At 30.7% G+C, this 20,795-nt stretch overlaps 1 protein-coding gene across 2 annotated transcripts in view; it reads left to right on the top strand.

The window, feature by feature from the left end:
- CDH9 (cadherin 9) overlaps positions 1 to 20,795 on the top strand; it is an 82,625-nt gene that overhangs the window by 47,277 nt on the left and 14,553 nt on the right. For both annotated transcript variants that reach the window (XM_069492432.1, XM_069492433.1), the window contains exons 3-6: positions 6,782 to 6,901; positions 7,488 to 7,655; positions 10,172 to 10,359; positions 11,272 to 11,525. In XM_069492432.1, the coding sequence (XP_069348533.1) occupies positions 6,782 to 6,901; positions 7,488 to 7,655; positions 10,172 to 10,359; positions 11,272 to 11,525 (730 nt within the window). The remainder of the gene's footprint in view (positions 1 to 6,781; positions 6,902 to 7,487; positions 7,656 to 10,171; positions 10,360 to 11,271; positions 11,526 to 20,795) is intronic.

The raw sequence follows: 20,795 nt of genomic DNA, 5'->3' as shown, positions 1-20,795 counted from the left end.
TGAATATATTTTAAAATTTTTCAAAGCAGTACCTACTTTTTAAAATCAAAATATTTTTATACAAAGGAATATTGATATTTAAAATCAAATAACCTATATTTTTTCTAAATTATTTTGTGATTTTTAATGGACTATTATCTCTCACTGTACTTTTTTTTATTTCAGACTGTGTATTTTTATTTATCATCTCTCTACCTCATTCAAATGTACTGTTTCTCATATGAAAAATGAGTACAATCTAGATTCTACTAGTATTTATTTAATAAGTAACAATATCAGGAATGAACTTTTACACATTGTTTTGTAAAAACCCTTCACCCAGTACTCATAATACAATACACAATATGTAAGTTTTGCATGAAAGAAGGCTTGCGGATATCTTGTCCAAAAACTCTTTCTGTAAGGCAATCTAGATTTCATTTACATAAGCTTTCATTGTAGGTAGCACAACTTATGATTAGTGCAGGCCTCAAAAATGAGAATTTGAGCCATGACCAATTGTATTTCCTCCATGTCTAGAAGAAAAGTATATAGCAGGTAACTATATGGCTCTGGTTGCAGCTTTTTGCACAAATAAATATAGACCAACGAGTACAGATAAATCTTGATCCTATTTATAGAAACAATTATTATTCTCCATCACTAACATCAGTGCATTAATTACTTCTTCCTTGGTCTGCCCATAAACTTTGTCCATGCTTCTATTTTTTAAAATACAAATGCACATATTATTATATACAATTTTCATATTCAAAAGACATTATACTTGGTTGAATCAGACTTAACCAGAACCACACAGAGTCAGCTTAGTACTAGCCTAGTTTTAAAAAGAAAAAAAAAAAAATAAATAGGTTAATAGATACAGAGATGGCTGGAAAATTTTACTACCTTACTGTTTTTCTCTACTGTTAAACAGTTATTCTTGTTATATAAAATGTAGTTTGAAAATCTTTTAATTTATTAAATTGTAACTCCTTCAAAGTAGCATTTTCCTTATTTATTATTTTAAATCAAATGCTTCCTCAATCAAATTAAATCCAAACAAGATTATAAGGGAGGAGGAAACCCTGAATTTTACAATATGATTTTAGATATATTGACATATATTAAATTATATATAATGTCCAATAAAAAGTAGATGTATTTCACATCCTGAAAGTTTTTGTTCTTTTATTGTAACTCTTCTACCTTATTTAAAGAAAAATAAAGGATTAACTCATTATAATTATTGCAGCTGTGATTTTCTTTGCTTTCATTTGTACAAATAAACCACTTTACAGGGGAAAACAAAAAGGAGATATTTAGGAACTTTGTCAGGCCATGTGTAACCCACATATTAACACTTAAAGCTCATGTGTAATCAAACAATGAAGAAGTCATCTATAAATGAAGTATCACATGACAATTTAACTACAATTTATATTCATTATGTAATTAATGATTTTAATTTAAATCAAAGAGTTGAAACACTACGAGTATTAGCTTTGGGAGGAAATGAAGTCTAATGGAATAACATAAAATTTACTTATTATTATTCTACCTTTCTTTACAATGCTATCCTATGATGACCTCTTTTAATCTTTGCCTTCTTTGCATTCATTTTTGTTTCTTAAGATACTTGTTTCTTCTTTTTTTCTCTCATCAACTTGTTCTTTCCCTATGCCTATGTTTATCTCTGCCAAAACTATTAGGTCTTTTTAGTACCAACACTCTCTTTTTTTGTAGTTAAATTCAAATAACTTCAATAAAGTCATGAAATTTGAAATGCATTAACATCTTCTGCTTGGAACATATAATCTGGATGATATACAAAGATATATAAGTCTAGAAAATGGGATACACTTTGATTAAAATATTATTAGCAGCTCTCTACTTTTTATCGTTTCCAGTATTTGCAGTCATTATACTATGGATTAATGATTTTCTGCCAACTTTCTATATTTAAATGTACTCATCTTCATCTAAGCAAATCCCTGCTGTATAAATTTGGTGATTTTGGATGTATACTTTCTCAATGACTAGACATTTCTCCTAACTACATTCTCAAAAACTTATCTAGTTCCTCCCCACACTCTGACCCCCCAACCAGGAATCCCTCTGTAGTTTTTCACATATTACACACGTAACTCCATGGATGAATCCTTTGCATCCTAACTGGAACCTTATTGAGAGGTTCACTGATTATAGATTCAAAAAGGGATACAATCATATCCTTAACACCAGACAGGCATTTGGTAAAACATTTAGAATGGAGGTTCTTTAACCATACTGGCCAGGTCTAATTCCAGTTCTGTCCCCTACTGAGCTCTGTCACCTCTGTCACAAACCCAGTAACTTCTATGTGCCTTAAGGCCTACATCCTATGTGTATCATGAGGATAAAGTAATAATACCAGTCAAGTCCTGAGGTCTCTGCCCAGTGCACATTAAACATTCTATCAATGTTAGTCCTCGTTATGACTTTGTGCTAAAAACCCTGCTGGCTTTTAAGGGTAAAATGTTGAACAAAACCACACATGACCTCTCCCTTAAAGAGTTTACATTTCACCAAAAAAAAAAAAAAAAAAAAAAAAGGAAAGGAAAAAAATCAACGAAAAAAGAAAATGTTGCATCTAACAGTATGATTTCAATTCCTGGACATCTAATGGGCCCCTTCAAATTCCACTTCACTGCATGAAAACATCTAGCAAAACCTGTATTCCAAAGGTCTTGGGAAGCTGTCTGCCCATGATCCTCAAGTTAATGGCTGTCATACATAGCCCTTGGACAGAAGCAGAGAGTTAATTCTGCCAAAACCACAAGAATATTCACAGAGAAGTGTGAAGAATAACTTTCTCTTTCCCTTTCTATGCTTCCCATCACAGTATTCTCATCTTTAGCCAAGTTAAAAATCAAGTTAATCTCTTTTCTACAGGGCTCAAATGGAAGGCGTTGGGCCATAGAGTAGCTAAAGCCACTACCATTTTTTTTCTTACTTCCTCCTATTCATAGAGTGATTCTGTTTCTTTACCCTTTAATTGGCTTCCTCATCATTTCAACAACTCCACACATACATAAATGTATATATACACACATATGTGCATATATATAATATGTTATATATACGAGACAGAAAGTTTTAAGTGTTATACAACATAATAGGCTGTAATACAATCTTTACAATATTACTGTACCAAAAAGTTGCTATTTATTAAAGAAGAGTAACAGTAGCTTTTCTTCTCTCAATACTATGTGTGTTTAGCAAAAGAAAACTTTTAAATTAGTAAAATTTATGATGCCTAAGTAGTCTTTGTACACAAATATTCCATTGTATTTTAGCATACCTGTATCTATATACATACATAGATATATAGATAGAGGAATAGATAGATGTGAGACCTATATATTTTGGGTCATTTATAATATAATAACATTTTAAATATTTCAAATATGACATATCCAAAATATATTTCCCTATGTGTATATGAGGCACAAAGACAACAGAGGGACATTTTTTTCTTTTATCTATGAAGTTTACTTTGTATAGTGAAATAACCTGAATTAATTTAACTTCCCCTAATATTATGTGTAAAACATATATCTAAGATCAAGTAATATTGCTTGGTCACATGGTGTGATCTAAACTTTCTTACTTTTAAATTACAGCAATAATTGTAATGTTTACTAACATTTTTCCATGTCCAGAGGAATACTATTTCTTCCTCAAAATCTTCAGTGATCAAGTTATTTATTCATTAATTTTTAATATTTCCCCATGATTTACTATTATGGAATTAGCTTTATGCCTTTGAAATTTTTTCCTAAATATTATATGTTGTATTAGTATATTTATGGGAAGAATGAGTTAAGTATTAAAATAAACTTTTTAAATTCTTTAACATATTTTCTACTGAAAGGAAGGTATATGTTATGTAAACTCTTTTAAAATTATGAGTTCCAAAAATAATGAAGTCAAAATTATGCTCATCCCTTGACATGAGATGTATTGTCATTCATGCTTCTCTATACTTTGCTGAACACATTTTTATCTTTATTTAATATGAAAGTAAAATATTTATTTTAAATCATTGGAGAATAAATAAAAATTACAAATATTTTTGAAAATTCAGAGGGACATAAAAATCAAAATGCATTCTTCTTTTTTTCTTTTTTGTTTTTTTGAGACAGAGTCTCACTCTGTTGCCCGGGCTAGAGTGAGTGCCGTGGCATCAGCCTAGCGCACAGCAACCTCAAACTACTGGGCTCAAGCAATCCTCCTGCCTCAGCCTCCCAAGTAGCTGGGACTACAGGCATGCGCCACCATGCCCGGCTTAAAATGCATTCTTCTTTATTCTGCTTTATAAACAGATAAAATTGGTATAAAACTTATAAACCATTTTCTATCTAATGTTATTGCTAAATAGTACTAACTGTGTAATAAGTCATTACATTTCTGGGGAAAAAAAAAAATACTCCCTACAGTTCAACGCACTAAATGTTTCTCTTTTTTCATGTTGCTATTATAAATAACATATCAATGATATGTTATCAGTGTTTACCAGCATCCCTAATTATTACAATGATTCCAAGAGGTAGAACAAGTGTTTCATATTGGCGATTTTAGCTTTTTAGCCACATCACAGAGTTGATTTCTATTCTTTAGATTATCTTCCTTTTTATTTTAGGTCAAGACCTTTACATAACATACCCACAATACAGAGGAAATAATTAAAACTAAAATTTCACAATAAAAATATTATTAAAAAGTGTCAAAAAGGTAGAGAAGATTGTTTTTACCTGTGCTCATTGTGAAAGCTTAAAATGATGCTAATGTTAAAAGAAAAATGGAACCAGCAACCCAAGAAATGTCATAAAATTTATGAATTAACTACTTGTATTTTCAGCATATTTGTAATGCTTAATAATTCACATTGCAATAAGTTCCAACTATGAAAAAGATTCTTATTGTAACATATATTCTCAAAAGATTATACAAAAAAATTAAATATAAGTAAGAAAACCTCTTTATTGAACTGAGAATTATGGTGGGGAAAATCCTTTATCACTTTTGATTTGGTCTAGTGAGCACATGGGTAGATAATTTTTAAATGATAAAAGCTTAGAGCTGGGATAGATTGAGTGAGTATGTAGTGCTTCCATTCACTCACAGAGCATATTAATCCCATTACAGTTGAAGAAACAGAGGCCTCAAGAGGAAGAACTCAAGTTCTCGTTTTTTAAGCTAATTAATTCTGAAAAATCATAATAAAGATTGTTACTTCATGTGTTAAGATTCAAACACATTGATGAAAAATGAGTTGTTCGTGTTAATCTTAATTACAAAATATTAATTTTTAGAATTTGCATAAGCATATACACCCAATTTGAGAAACATTCACTACAACTCAGTTAGACAAGTTAATGAATATATAATATATTTGATCTATTAAAATAGGTGACAGGGCCAATATGGAATTCGACTTGTTCTCAGTAACTTTAAAATATATGTAAGACAAAGTGAGAGGATTGCTTGAGGCCAGGAGTCAGAGACCAGCCTGAGCAACATAGTGAGACTTCATCTCTGAAAAAAAAACCAGAAAAATTAGCCAAGTGTGGTGGAATTCACCTGTAGTCCCAGCTACTCGGCAGGCTGAGGTAGGAGAATCACTTGCGCCCAGGAGTTTGAGGTTGCAGTGAACTATGATGACGCCATTGTACTCTAGCCTGGCAACAGTGCAAGACTCTGCCAAAAAAAAAAAAAAAAAAAAAAAAAAAAAAAGCTATGTAAAAGCCAGAATCAAACTTTTGAAAAATTATGTATAATATAGCGAAAAATGTCCTACAAACTCATTTTGCCCAAGAGAATACATAGTAGGGTTTAGTTAAGGGTTATTTTAGAACCCTGATTCGAATCTTTATAGTGATTTAGTAAAAAATAACACAAAAATTCATCAATATATTTCTTTACACTTATCCCTGAAAATAACTCTTTTAAAGTACTCTTATCTTTTAAAATATAATGATTTGTAAAAAAATTAAAGTAATTTAAATTTTATAATATAAAATTAACTAGATAGTAATGTTAAATTGCAGTATTGCATGTGACAAAGAATTACACACTTCCTTATCTTCTTTTGGAAAATATAAACTAATTTACAAATATGCAGCACATAACCAATACTATGTAGTATATCAATAGGCACAATAATATCTGACTCTGTTATCTGTATTTTAAAGAGAGGCCCAGATCCTTTATAATTAGATATACCTTGTGATCAACAAATACTTTGCGGGTAAATTTTATGCCATTTTTGTTTGTTTAGCCAAAAAACAGGGTCCTTTTATTTTTCCTTGTATTTATAATACACAGTCCAATTTACTGGAGTAAATAGCTGTTGGAGGATTATAAATGTCAGGTTTATCTTTAAAATACATGTTTCCAGTTAGCAATCAATGTTTCAAGTGCATTACATTAATAGTTTAAAAATGCTTGCCTTTCTAAATATTTCTAATCAATTAAAATACTTTGCATTAGTCTCATTATCCATCTGTATTATAAAATAGATTTTGATTTTCCATTACTTTTTCTTAGATAACTCAAAGAATACAATTAAGGGATATTTGAATTTTTAAAAAAAAATGAAAGAAAAGTGATTTTGTTTGAGTCAGAATCACTTAAACAAATTTCTTGAAACATATACCATACTCTAACACACCACACCACCAACAGTGTTTTTTCAGAACGATCGTTTCAAATTTACAAGTATTGAAGTGTTTGTGTTGGGGGGGGTTGCTTTATATAGGTACATCTGTTATACAAGTGACTGCAACAGATGCAGATGACGCCAATTATGGAAATAGTGCCAAAGTGGTCTATAGCATATTACAAGGACAGCCATATTTTTCAGTGGATCCAGAATCAGGTAACAACATTTAAAATTGGCCTATTCCCCATATAGTACATTTGAATGTACAATTAATTTAAGGATTTTTCTATATTTTAAAACCTATGCATTCAGTATTGTTTCTATTTTTTCCTTCCAGTTTTTCCACAGAAACAAAATCAAAGTTGGTATTATTTAAATAAGTTATTTGAATCCTTAGCTCTTTAGATTATTATTTATTGGGTTTAAATTTAAGACACTAAGTTCAAAATCTCACAGAGATTCAGCACATTATATAGCATAGGAAATACCTAAAGTCTAAAGAATGTGACAATCATCAAAATTAGTAAGCTTATTTGTCTAAGGATTTTTTACTGGAGTTATTTATTTTTAAAAAAGAATAAATACAATGATTTAGCAAAACCCATTTGTGAACAATAGCCCATGGCAGAATTCTTTCTGTTCTGTGAATTATGTTAAAATGGTTATGGATTGAAAGATATATTTAAATACACTGACGTTTTATCCATTTGTTATGATTAATTTCTCTAAAATGGATCTTGCATAGCTTAATTTTAAAACTCAGTGATTTAACTGAAAAACTTTTTTCTACTTTTTCCCAAAGGCATAATAAAAACTGCATTACCAGATATGAGCAGAGAAAATAGAGAGCAGTACCAGGTGGTTATACAGGCCAAAGACATGGGCGGCCAGATGGGAGGCCTTTCTGGAACCACCACAGTGAACATCACTCTGACAGATGTCAACAACAATCCTCCTCGATTTCCCCAGAGTAAGAAAGTTTTCAGTGATCTCATGTTGAAAAGTATCTCAAACACACTAACAGAGTGAATATTTGTACCTAGTAGTTCACAGTTAGTTTGTACATAAAGGCAAATCCATACAACCCCTTCCTCCACACACACATACAAATAATAACAATTTCTGACAAATTGAAAGTGATCATAGTTGTTTTCATCATTTCTTTTTTTTTTTTTTTTTTTTTGAGACAGAGTCTCACTCTGTTGCCCAGGCTAGAGTGAGTGCCGTGGCGTCAGCCTAGCTCACAGCAACCTCAAACTCCTGAGCTCAAAGGATCCTCCTGTCTCAGCCTCCCGAGTAGCTGGGACTACAGGCATGCGCCACCATGCCCGGCTAACTTTTTCTATATATATTTTTAGCTGTCCATATAATTTCTTTCTATTTTTAGTAGAGATGGGGTCTCGCTCTTTGCTCAGGCTGGTCTCGAACTCCTGAGCTCAAACGATCCGCCCACCTCGGCCTCCCAGAGTGCTAGGATTACAGGCGTGAGCCACCGCGCCCGGCCTCATCATTTCTTGAGTGGGTAGTAGGAGAAGAAAAGGACGTGTTGTTCTTTGGCAGCTTTAATTATCTTTTTCTACTTTTTGAAGAATTTTAAAGTTTTCCAGACTTTTTTTCGCAACACTCTCCATGATCATCTTAATATTTTTCTTCTGATCTCTCTTTACTAGTTAGGAGTGTGGTCTCTCATTTCTGGCCCCCTGACTTCAAGTCCTGTACCTGCCACTTGTTTTGCCTTACCTATCTTGTTTATACATAAAAATAAATACCCCTAATTTAATTCATTCTAAAACACAGACTTATTGATCTTTTAAATACCTGAAATAAGATACTATATTAAAATCAATGCAAAGTGGTTTATTTGGCATTAGATTTGTATTTTCTCAGTGGCCTATAAAGTTATGGTTTACCTTGGTTGTGACTGATGACATCTTAGATATATTAAATCTTAGTATTATCCATGTTATCAAGTTATGAAAATTAAATCAGTTAATACTCTTTCAGTTGTCACCATTTTTGGATATACTTTAAACTATGGATGCTTTACATTACATGTGGTCCTACAAAAACAGATTCCAATTTTCTGCTGAAATTTTTTTTTTTTACTTTTGCAGTGAATAAATGTATAAAGGGCCCTATCTTGAAATATTGAATTAGGGACTCAAATTTAAATTCATTTCATTGATTTCAATACAGTAAAGCATTTTCCCAGGCCAAAGAAATATAAAATATTTGATTCAGCTTTGATTGCTGGACATATATCCATATGATAAATGTCAAAAAATAAAGATTTCTGAGAGTATAAATAATAAGCCTAAATAACATAAATCTAAACTTTGCATTCAAATTCCTTAAATATAAACTGAAAGAGTATGGTTTGGTGAATTTTCAGTGGCTTGCCACTCTGTACTTCTATGATCTATTATAATCTTAACAAAAGATTTGGAATTAAAATAGTAATAGTAAAATGTAGAGGACTAGACCTTGGGCTAAACTTATTGCATACACAATCTCACGTAATCCACATAACAAACCTATGAGTTAATTATTATTGTTATCACCTTTATTTTATAGATGCAGACATCAAAGTTTAGAGAATTCAATTAACTTGCTCAGTGATGAGAATTTAAACCCAGGCAGTTGGATTTATAAGCTCATATTTTTAACCACCAAACTGGAAAAATAATAGACTTTGAAGTCAGAGAGATTTTGCATTCTCCTTTTCCCAAGTCTGCAGGATGACTTCCTTGATAGCTGCCCCTGAAGATGATATGCCTAGATTGATCCTTAGAGGACTAGTGTAAGGATTAAATAAACTGACATAGAGGGCCTCTGACCTAACATAGCACATAGTAAATCTTTAAAATTATTTCTGACTTTCATTAACATTTTTGGTATTTTTTAATCTATTGTCGCTCAGATAGTCACAAATAAAAATGTTTTCAGGAACAGTAGCATGCAATATAATGATTGGCTGGACCGGTGGAAAACAGCATGATACACACTCCACTTAAAGATATTAAAATTAAACCAAACACACAAAAAATCGACATTGCTGTGTGTGAAATTATTTGTATCCATGATATAGGATAAAAATTATATTTTTTAAAATAATTTGATATATGTAAAACTGAGTGGGTAATGGCAATTTTAAATGCCCCAGATAAGCAATAAATAAGTGGTTCTCAGGTCCTTTTAAGTCAAAAGTTCTGGATTCTAGTATCAGGCCTACCATCTATTACCTAAATAACCTTGGGACATTTACTTAATATTTCTTTGCCTTATATTTTTCATTTACAAAATGAGAGTGTTCTGCTTTTATAAATTATTTTCCCAATTTTTCTATAATTTTTGACAGCTTATAATTCAATATGATGAAAAACTCTCCCAACTTAAAATTAATTTATTTAAGTAAAAAAGGCAGAGGAAATAAAGGAATTTTGTTATCTAAAGGTGAAATGACAAAGCAATTCATTTCCTTTACAGGTACGTATCAATTTAATTCTCCTGAGTCTGTACCTCTTGGAACCCATCTTGGAAGGATAAAAGCCAATGACCCTGACGTGGGGAAAAATGCCGAGATGGAATATAGCATTACTGAAGGAGATGGTGCAGACATGTTTGATGTCATCACTGACAAGGATACACAGGAAGGGATTATAACTGTCAAACAGGTTTCTTTTTGCTGTCTTCATTTTTTCATTGAGTGCTTTATGGTTTATTTTTGCTTTTCAGCAAGGGGAACAAAAGCCTGCGATTTATTTTTCCCCTCTTCTACATGTTATCTTTCATACAAGTGGGAATAGTTGAGATCTCACTTCAAATATGTTAACCATCTTTATCATCGACACTTACAAAGTGATATAAAACTTTAACTGCTTGTGCTAATAGCAGACAACAATTAAACTAAAATTAGATCAACTCAGAATTACTTTTGTATTTCTCCATGGGGAAAAAAAAAAAAAAAACTAGTCATGCAGCCATCATTGTTATTTCATGCAGTTTTCAAAATATTGTAATTCTAAGTGTCTTGGCGTATTTAAATAAATAAAACTTGAAGATTCCATGTGTTTTATGTTAGGTGTCTTGATTTTTAATGCATGAGGGAGAGGATTCTGAAATGTTACATACCAAGCCAGCTCGATATTGATTATTTTCTACTGCCCTGATTTCACTTTTTACTCATACCTTGCTCAAATTAATGAAATATAAATAATTTTTATTTTGTACCTCTATTTTATTCTATTTTTCCTCTGATTTTACCATGAAAAAATGTTAATACATAATTGATAAATTCATGAGATAATATTTCATTTACCTGTGATTTCAAAAATTTAAATACATTACTAAGCTATAATCAGTCTTAATGTGTGTAATATTATATTTAGTTAACCCCATATAAATAAGTGTAAGGCAAAAAAAATATTTGTTAATTGATTTGATATACCTATGAAGCAATAATTGGGAAATTTATTTAACCAGAACTCTTGGTATGTTTAAGAGAACTGGTTATTAAACTTTGAAATTGCCTTTCATTTTTAAGTCTTCTAAATTATGCTAATTGTTCTTATTTTATTTAACTTCAGAATTTAGATTTTGAAAACAAAATGCTGTATACTTTAAGAGTGGACGCAAGTAACACTCACCCTGATCCACGATTCTTACACCTGGGACCATTCAAAGACACAGCTGCGGTCAAAATATCTGTGGAAGACATAGATGAGCCTCCTGTGTTCAGTAAAATCTCTTATTTGATTGAAGTAGATGAAGATGTAAAGGAGGGCAGCATCATTGGACAGGTGACAGCCTATGACCCAGATGCCAAGAACAATTTAATAAAGTAAGTACTTTAAGAAAATTTATGTTTATAAAATATAACAATCTTATCACTACTTATAAGGTGTGTGGAAAAAATAACGTTGCACAATGCATAATTAAGCACAATAACACCAAAGACTCCCAGAATACAAACTCTTAGGCTGTGTTTAAAATGCTCTGGGTATATTATTTCCTTTGAGTCTTATACTGCGAGATAGATGTTATTATGATGTCTTTCTGGAGATAAGACTGAGGCACTGACCATTGAAATCATTGCCTAATAGTGGAAAACTGGGTTTGAGAACCAAGTAGTTTAGTTTTAGAATCAGTGATTTTAATCTCTTTATTATTGATATGGTTCTTGTCTCATTGTCCCTCTAGGTTAAATCAAAGTTCAAATAAAAATGATCTAAATAAATAAATTGGAAAAAAAATCTGTTTTTCTAGAAATGTCAAAATTACCACTAAGGCCTACCTTATATCAAAATTTTGGAGAAACAATATGTCAATTATAAATTCTCATAACAACACAACGTTACTAAAGAGATGATATTTAAATCAATAAGGAAGGTAAAAGTATTAACAATTATTATAATTCCTTTCCAAAACTTGAATAGTTTTCACCTTTCAAAAGCTTTCAAATATGCCAGAAACTTAAATGATTCTTATAAATTGTCTTAGGAGAATGTATTAATAAATAAATATAGTTGTATAAGTTCTTACCAACTTATGTATTTTGTATATTGCTCAACATTATTTTTCAAACATGCCTTCTAGTTCATATAGGAGATTATATTACTCTGACAGAATTTTTCTCAATATACATTACATATTGAATTTTAAATGTCCATATTGTTTAAAGCAAAACTCTTGAAATAAAATGAAGTAGTAATCTAGTTTCCCAATGATGAACGTGTATATACTAACATGTTCATACCCAACACAATGTAGATTTGTATTTTATTGAAATGGCATGCCACTGGAAGGTTATGATGTCTCTTGTATGTGGACTTACAGAAAAAAAGATGTAAATCATGTTATATTAATGTTTTTTTTTTTCCACAATCCTCAGGTGGAAATAAATACACATCTATTTTTTAAAGGATAAGGAGTTATTCATACCAGTAGCTACAGATTCTCTGTCTTTTCTTAATAGGTTTTGTCAGATTTCAAGCGTCATCAATGTTGGTTGTGCCTTCATTTCTCCTTAGTGTTTTTTTTCTCCCAATGTTTATGTTAGAAATCCTATAAGATGTGTGATTGTAAAGAGTGAGTGATTGTAACTTTTTTTCAATGATAATCACACACTATTAGAAAGTCGCAGACAATGGCAGTGTATCAACTCTTTCAGATGATGAACCTGTTATTGCTGGACCATTGAACATTTGTGATTCTGAAAGAGAAAACATCTTAATAATATCTTTGTGTCTTTTCCTCATTCATCTAGTATATTTGTATATTAGGAATTCCATAAATGTTGGTTGCCTTGCAAGGGGCACAATGTCTCTTCCACATCGCGAAGGGTATTTGTACATTTATTCAGATCACGGAGGTCTCATCAAGTTTTGTCAGTTCTTTAATACTCCTTTCTGCACAAATGTTTTCATCTTATCATTAAGTCTGGCAATAAGCCACAAAATATATGTTCTGTAGTCAAATTATGGCATCAGTTTTATGATATTTACTGTCTTAAACATTTTGTCTATTTTTTCTTCCATAAAATAATGGCTGTCATTCATTGATTTCTTTCTGTGAACAAGAAACTGCTTAAAGAGCATTATATTTATTAGCTTCTTTAAGCCTCATAACAATGTATAAGCAGGTACAATTATGATCACTCCCATTTTATGAAAGAATAAACTGAGATGAAAAGAGTTCAAGTAACTTTTCCAAGGACATGGCACAAATAATTTGCAGACTGGGGTTGAAACTATTGTCTGTCTGAATATAAATCCTGTGCTAGCAAAAATACTGATTTCTCTGGGACTTGGTTATGAGATAGAGAAAATTAATACAATGTTCCTCACTCGTAGATTATTCAGCTGATCTCAGTGGTACTAAGCAGAGCCATCAAGTACAAATTTAAGCAAGAGACAAAACATAGCGTTTGTTCCTTAGACTTTAATCTAATTTTTTAATGACAACAAATTGGAATTTCATAAACTAACACTCTAGACGTTTTATCTTAGGAAACTATGATTTTGTTTCTATTATTTTTTAATAGCTTATTGAAATATAATTGACCTACAGCAAACTGTACAAATTTAAGGTGTACGAGTGGATAAACTTTGGCTTATTGACACCTCTGTTAAAAATCACAGTCCAGATAATGCACATATCCCTTACTCTTGCAGTTTCTCCATGGTCCTTGGGAATGCCTCCTTCCCAACTCAGAGTTCCACTCCATACCGTAGGTTTCTGCTTCCAGTCAATAGATTACATTAAATTGGATTTTCTAGCATTTTATATAAATAAATCCTATGCATTCATTCATATAAAAATATTCATTTTTTGACTTCTTTAACTTAGCATAATTATTTTGGAATTTCTTCTTGTTATTGTGTGCATGAATAGTTCATTCTTTTAATACCCAAACAGTATTCTTACACATACAAATACCACAATTTGTTTATGTGTTCACTTATTGATTGATATTTTGAGTTGTATTCAATACTTGGATATTATCATACATTTATATAAATTTCTACACAAGTACATACGTACATATTTGTGCACCAGTATTTGTGTAGCTACAGGCTTTCATTTCTCTTGAGTGAATACCTGGAAAAGTAATGGCTGACCATATGACCAGCATATGTTTAACATTTAAGAAACCAACATATTTTCCAAAGTTGTTGCACCTTTTTCCATTCCCAAAAAGCATATAGGAGGATTAAAATTGCTCCCCATCCTCACCAAAACATGATACAGTCAATCTTTTTCATTTTAGCAATTCTAATTGGTATGTAATAATTTCCAACAGTATCACATTTTGGTTTTAATTTTATTCCCCTTATGGCTAATGACATTAAACATTTTTCATATGTTTATGTGACACCTATGTATGTTCTTTGATGAAGTGTCTATTTACATATTTGTCTATATTTTACTGGGTTTTTTCCTCATTATTTAGTTTGCATGTATATAGTGGATAAAGTCCTTTATCAGATATGCGTTTTACAATTTTTTTCTGCTAGTCACTGTGTGTATTTCCATTCCCTTAAATTGACTTTCACAAATAAAGTTTTTAATTTTGATCAAATACAACATATCAAGTTTTTTAATGATGAGGTTCTAGTACCTATTTCAAAGTAATAATATATTTATATTTATATCACAAATCTATGATCCATTTTAAGTCATTTTCTTGGTATGATATGAGGTATGAATCAAATTTTTTTTGTATATGGATATCCAATGTTTCTAGAATGTTTGTTGCAAAGACCATCTTTTCTCCACTGAATTATTTATGCATATTTGTTGAAAATTAGTTTTCAATATATATGTGAGTCTAACTCTGGACATTCTCTTCTATTACAATTATCTATTTGTCTATGTTTACAAAAATATCACATTTTTGTATAGCCTTGTAAAAGTCTTGAAACCAGGTAGTGTTCATCCTCTAATTTTATTTTTTCCTCTTTTAAAATTGTTTTTCTAGGCTCCTTGTATTTTCATATGTCAATTTATACAAAGGAGTCCACTGGGATTTTGATTGGGATTGTGTTGAGTCTGTAAATATATGTAGGCAGAATTGATATCATAATGGTATTGAATATATTAACCCACAAAAATGTATATTTCTCTACTTATTTTGGGATTTTTTCCAGTAATACAATGTTGTTTTATGTGTACAGGTCAAGAATATCTTTTGTCAGGTTTACCCTAAGATTACATATATATTAATGTTATTATCATACCTGTAGTGTTTTTATTTCAATTTCTGATTATTGTTTTTAAATATACATGCAACTGATTTGTTATTAATCTTGCATCCTACAATCTTGCTAAACTCACTGGGTAGTTCTAATAGATTTTTAAATAGTTTCCATCTTATTTTTTACAATGATAATCATTTATTCTGAGAATGTAGACAGGTTTTTATTTTTATTCGTTTCCAATATGAATTCCTTAAAATTCTTTTTATTGTGTTATGTCACTGGCAAGAACCTCCAGAACAATGTTGAATAGAAGTGATAAGAGAAAAAAATTCTAGCTTTGCTCCTTGTTTTATGGGGAAATCATTTAGTCTTTTAACATACAATATGATGCATTTGTAACTTTCTAAAAAAAATTTTATCCTTTGTAAAACTGAAGACATTTTCTTCTAATCCTGTATTTTGACCATTATTATCAAGAATAAAATTTGGATTTTGTCAAATGGTATTTTTTGTGTCTACTAAAATGACTGCATGGTTTGCTAAATTTTAAATAGTTTTGATTGATTTTTGGAATATTAAGCAAGTCCTGCATTCTTGGGATAAATGACACTTAGCCACTTTTGCATCTTTGTTTATAAGGAATATTCTTGTATAGTTTCATTTTCATGTTATGTCTTTGTCTAAATTTGATATCATGAAAATACTACTTCATAGAATGCAGTAGGATGTATAACATCCTCTTTAATTTTCTAGTTCAGCTTGCATATAATTGGCATTTTTTCTCAAATGTTTGGTAGCATTTAGAAGTGAAGATATTTGAAACTGGAATTTTCTATTTCATATAAGTTATAAGTATGAATTTTATTTACTTCTCTAGTAAAATTATAAGATTCTTTATGTTATCTAATTCTTTTTTTCATGAGCTGGGTTTTGTTTTTATTTTTCTTTATCTTTCAGGGAATTTGTAACTCTTATCTATGTTGTCAAATTTATTAACATAAAGTTGTTCAAAATATTTTCACATTATCCTCTTGGTATCTGTAATGATGGCAGATCTCTCTACTATTGTTAACATTTATCTTTCTTTTTTTCTGCTAAGTGTGACTAAACTTTTTTCAAGTTTATTCTTTCCAGAAAAACTAAATTTTTATTTCATTATTTTTTTTTTAAATAGTTGTCTTTATGTCATTATTTTTTTGCTCTTACTTTCATTACTTTCTTTTTTTTTTTTGCTTACATTGGGTTTCATTTGTATTTTCTTTTTTTTTCTTTTTTTTTTTCTGTTTCCTTGAGTTACAAGCTAAGGTCATTTATTGGTGACAAATTATTTTTCCTAGTATGTACTTTATAGTGATATAAATTTCCCTCTAACTACAGCCTTAGATGTGTTCCACAATAGTCTGATATTAATATGCATAACATATTATTTTTAGTAACTGTTTACATTTAAGTTATGATTAACATAGGAGACATAGAGCTGTGTCTTGCCTTATAAACTAACATTCTCTGACTTTTCATTGAAATGTTTAGAACATTTATATTTAATGGGATTATTGATACTGTTAACTTAATCATTGTGGCATTTGTTGTCCGATTTTTCCATCTCCCTGTAATTTTCTCTTATTTTCTACCTTCTTTGGATTAATACTGTATGTCTTATTCATTTCCTTTCATTTTTTGAATTATTTGTTATCACTTATGTTTACTTTTTCTGGGTATAAAAGTTTAGATTGTTTTTTAATTAGTACAGAAAAGATTTTTCCCTGTACTTATTTTTTCCTCTGATTGTAACTTACCATTTGTTCTTTAGAATGATTTTAATTTTGTCACTAGTTTTAAGCAATGTGATTATGATATGCCTTGCTATATATAGTATACTTTATTTCTTTTCTTCTTGGAGTTCATTAAGCTTCTTGGATCTGTGAGTTTCTAGCTTTTCTCAAATACAGAAAATTGTCGGTTGCTGTCTCATCAATATGTTTTTCTTTACCCTCTGCTTCTTCAGAGAATTTAAGTATTATTATATTAGGTCTCTTATAAGTATAACACTGTTTACTGATGCTCTGTTTATTTTTTTCCATCCTTTTTCCCTTTGGCATTTTGAATTGATCACTTTCTTCTTCATCTGCAAGCTTGTTATTTTTTTCTGCAATATCTAATCTGCTTTAATTTCATCCAGAATATTTTTCCATCTTAAACTTTATAGCTTCTTTATTAGAGGTTCTATTAAGACTGTATATATAGTCTTTTATGTATATATATATATATATATATGCTTTAAACATGTCTTTCTAACATGCTTATTCTTTGCTCTGTCTTATTAAACATATGGAATATAATTAAATTAACATTAAATATCATTGTCAGCTAATTTTAGCAACTGTGTCATTTATAGATTGTTTTCAATTAATACATTTTTCTTTGCCTTCACATTTTCCTGCTTATTTGCATGCCTCTAAATTTTTTTATTAGATTACAGATGTGAATTTTACCATGTTTAAAGTTGAATAGCTTTGCATTTTTATGAATATTCTTGAGGTTTTTTTTTTTTTTACTGATTTTAGATTATGTATTTATTTATTTATAGACAGTATCTCACTGTGTTGCCTGGGGTAGAGTGCAGTGGTGCAATCGTAGCTCACTGCAGCCTTGAACTCCTGGGCTCAAGTGATCCTCCTGCTTCCTCCCAAGTAGCTGAAACTACAGGCGTGTGCTACCACACCCAGCTAATTTTCCTACTTTTTGTAGAGATGGGGCCTTGTTATTGTCCAGGCTGGTCTTGAACTCTTGGGCTCAAGCAATCCTTCTCCCCCAGCCTCCCAAAATGCTAGGTTTATAGGTGTGAACCACCATACTCAGCCTAGATTTTATTTATTTTTTTTTACATTATTCTCATTTTTAATTTTTTTAAATTGCTAATTATTATGGGTACCTAACAGTTGTATATATTTATGGAGCATATGTGATGTTTTGTTACAGGCATCACAAGTGTAATAACGAAATCAAGGTAATCAGGGTAATCATTGAGTTTTGTTCTGATGTGTGGCTATGGTATTTAAAACAATTTAATTCTTTTGGATCTTTTTTTTTTTTTTGCTTTATTGACAGATCTTAGTCTAGGACTAATTTTATTCTATTAAGCAAGAACTTGCTGAGTGGTCTACCAAAAGTCCTGCAAATTATGAGGTTTTCTCCTCTATCTAATGAAGACTAGAATTATTCTGAATTTCAAAATATTCTACAACCATTCCCAGTTTCATAGTTTTGCTCTCTCTAATCCTTGTGATTGTTTATGTTTATAGTTTCTTGTTATCTGTTCCTATTCATGTTCTGATACATACTAAGTTTGAGTTGAGTGAGATCCTCTTCAGATTTCAGTAGTTTCCTGTCTGGGAAACTCTCTTTTCTGCATTACTTACCTGCAAACTCTAGCCACGTTGGTCTCCTTGGACTGTCAGCACCATCTCTCTAGGGAGCCTGGCACTCTCCATCTGTGCTCCCACTTCCTACATTGTGGAAAGCCTCCCTAGACAGGATACTGGAAAGTTTTAGAGCTTATCTTATTTCCCCCCCTTCTCTCAGGTATTACTGTCTTTGTTTCCTTATGTGCAGTACTTTAAAAACCATTGTTTTGTGAAGTTTGTCTGTTTTTTTAGTGTTTAGGGTAATACGGTAAATCTAGCCCCTGTATTACGTCTTTGCCAAAAGATGAACTTAAAGAAAAAATATTTTCAAACATGTCTCTGCTGATATAATAGTAGTGATTCATTTTAGAATCCACATTTTAGAATTCTATAGATCACAAAAAATGTTGAAGCAAATAAGACATCTATAATTCTCTGCACAATAAATATTCCACTGTTATTTTACTATATTTCCATCAAATATTCCATCTTTCAATGAATTTATCATCAGCTATCTCATTTTTATATAGTTGAGAGTTCATTTAATATATATATGGGCCTATATATTTTTATTAATTATATTTTCTAATGTCACTAAATCTCTTAAACTTCTATTGTATAAATGGCATAGTATTATGTTAGGGTTTCCCAACCTGTGATGAGTTGTGTAATTATTTCATTATATATTACAACATAATAATAATAGAAATAAAGTGCACAATAAATGTAATGTACTTGAATCATCCAGAAACTATCCCCGCTCTCCCCAGTCTGTAGAAAATTGTCTTCCATGAAAATGGTCCCTGGTGCCAAAAAGGTTGGGACCACCGAATTGTAAATGATACATCACTGATGAAAATTTAGATGGTTTGGAGATATATGTACAATCTAAATATATATATATGTATGTGTGTATATAAATATATATATATTTTTTTCTCTGTATCTGATAATTTCCTGAGGGTACAGTTTCAAAAAAGTAAAATTTCTGGGTCAAAGACTGCTAGTCAAATTTACAACCTAGCTTCACCGTGTACAGAGGTGGCTGAAAAAACTTTCAGTTTAAAACTCTCCCAGGAATATTTGCTTTGTATAGGATACTCAAGTCTTGGGAGAATTAAAAAACAATAAATTATAGTTTCACCTGTAATATCTCAAGAATTATAACAAGGAGAAGAAAAATATTGAGAGAACAAATTAATCTCAAATTATATTCTTCAAATTTTACCGCCAATTCTGCCAACTTCTGAGACCGTACCTAACAACATAGCATATAGATTGATTCCTGTTAGCATATAAAAGGTATGCAAATAAAGCGCTTGAGCTTTCCAATTATAGTGTGAAGAAAAACCAGCAGTAATTTGACAATGATGTCATTTTGTAACATGGGACTCTTCTGTTTGCTCTGATCAAATCTGGAAGGATGGATGACTGATCCCCTGAGCAGAAATACGCTGTGATAAGCAACATGGATAAACATTTTTCCAGAGAAGGATTGGGAACTAATTCTCATCCACCAGTAAATCTGTTCATCAAACATATTTTCTGAAATACATCTGCCACTTGCAACATGAAATTATGGTTACAATTAGCAGCTGTTGTCAGCTCCCTGCTTTACCTCATTAGTAGTCACGGATCTCCAGTTATAGGGTTGATTATAGCTTTACAAGTCCTGAAAGAATATGTTGCCTCATTTCACACCTATTTTATGCTTAACATATTTAAAGTTCAATGATTTTTAGAAGAAATCCCTTCTACTCTGTCAAATTGAAAAGTAATGAAACAAACTTGTTGGCCAGAGATTTAGATATGCCTCAATTCTATGTACATGATTCCAACAAAAAACTGGAATAAATACATAAGTGCATCCAAATACGGCAGTGTTTCTCTAAAATTTTCTTGACTTTATGGCAGACGGTAAAATAATAATAACCTTATAATACTATCACTAATCTCTACAAACAAGATTTCAACTATGTTTTCAAACGAAATTATAAATGATTTCAT

This window comes from Eulemur rufifrons, chromosome 17 (assembly GCF_041146395.1).
Source record: "Eulemur rufifrons isolate Redbay chromosome 17, OSU_ERuf_1, whole genome shotgun sequence".
NCBI lineage: Eukaryota > Metazoa > Chordata > Mammalia > Primates > Lemuridae > Eulemur > Eulemur rufifrons.
This window is presented reverse-complemented; position numbering and strand designations above follow the sequence as displayed.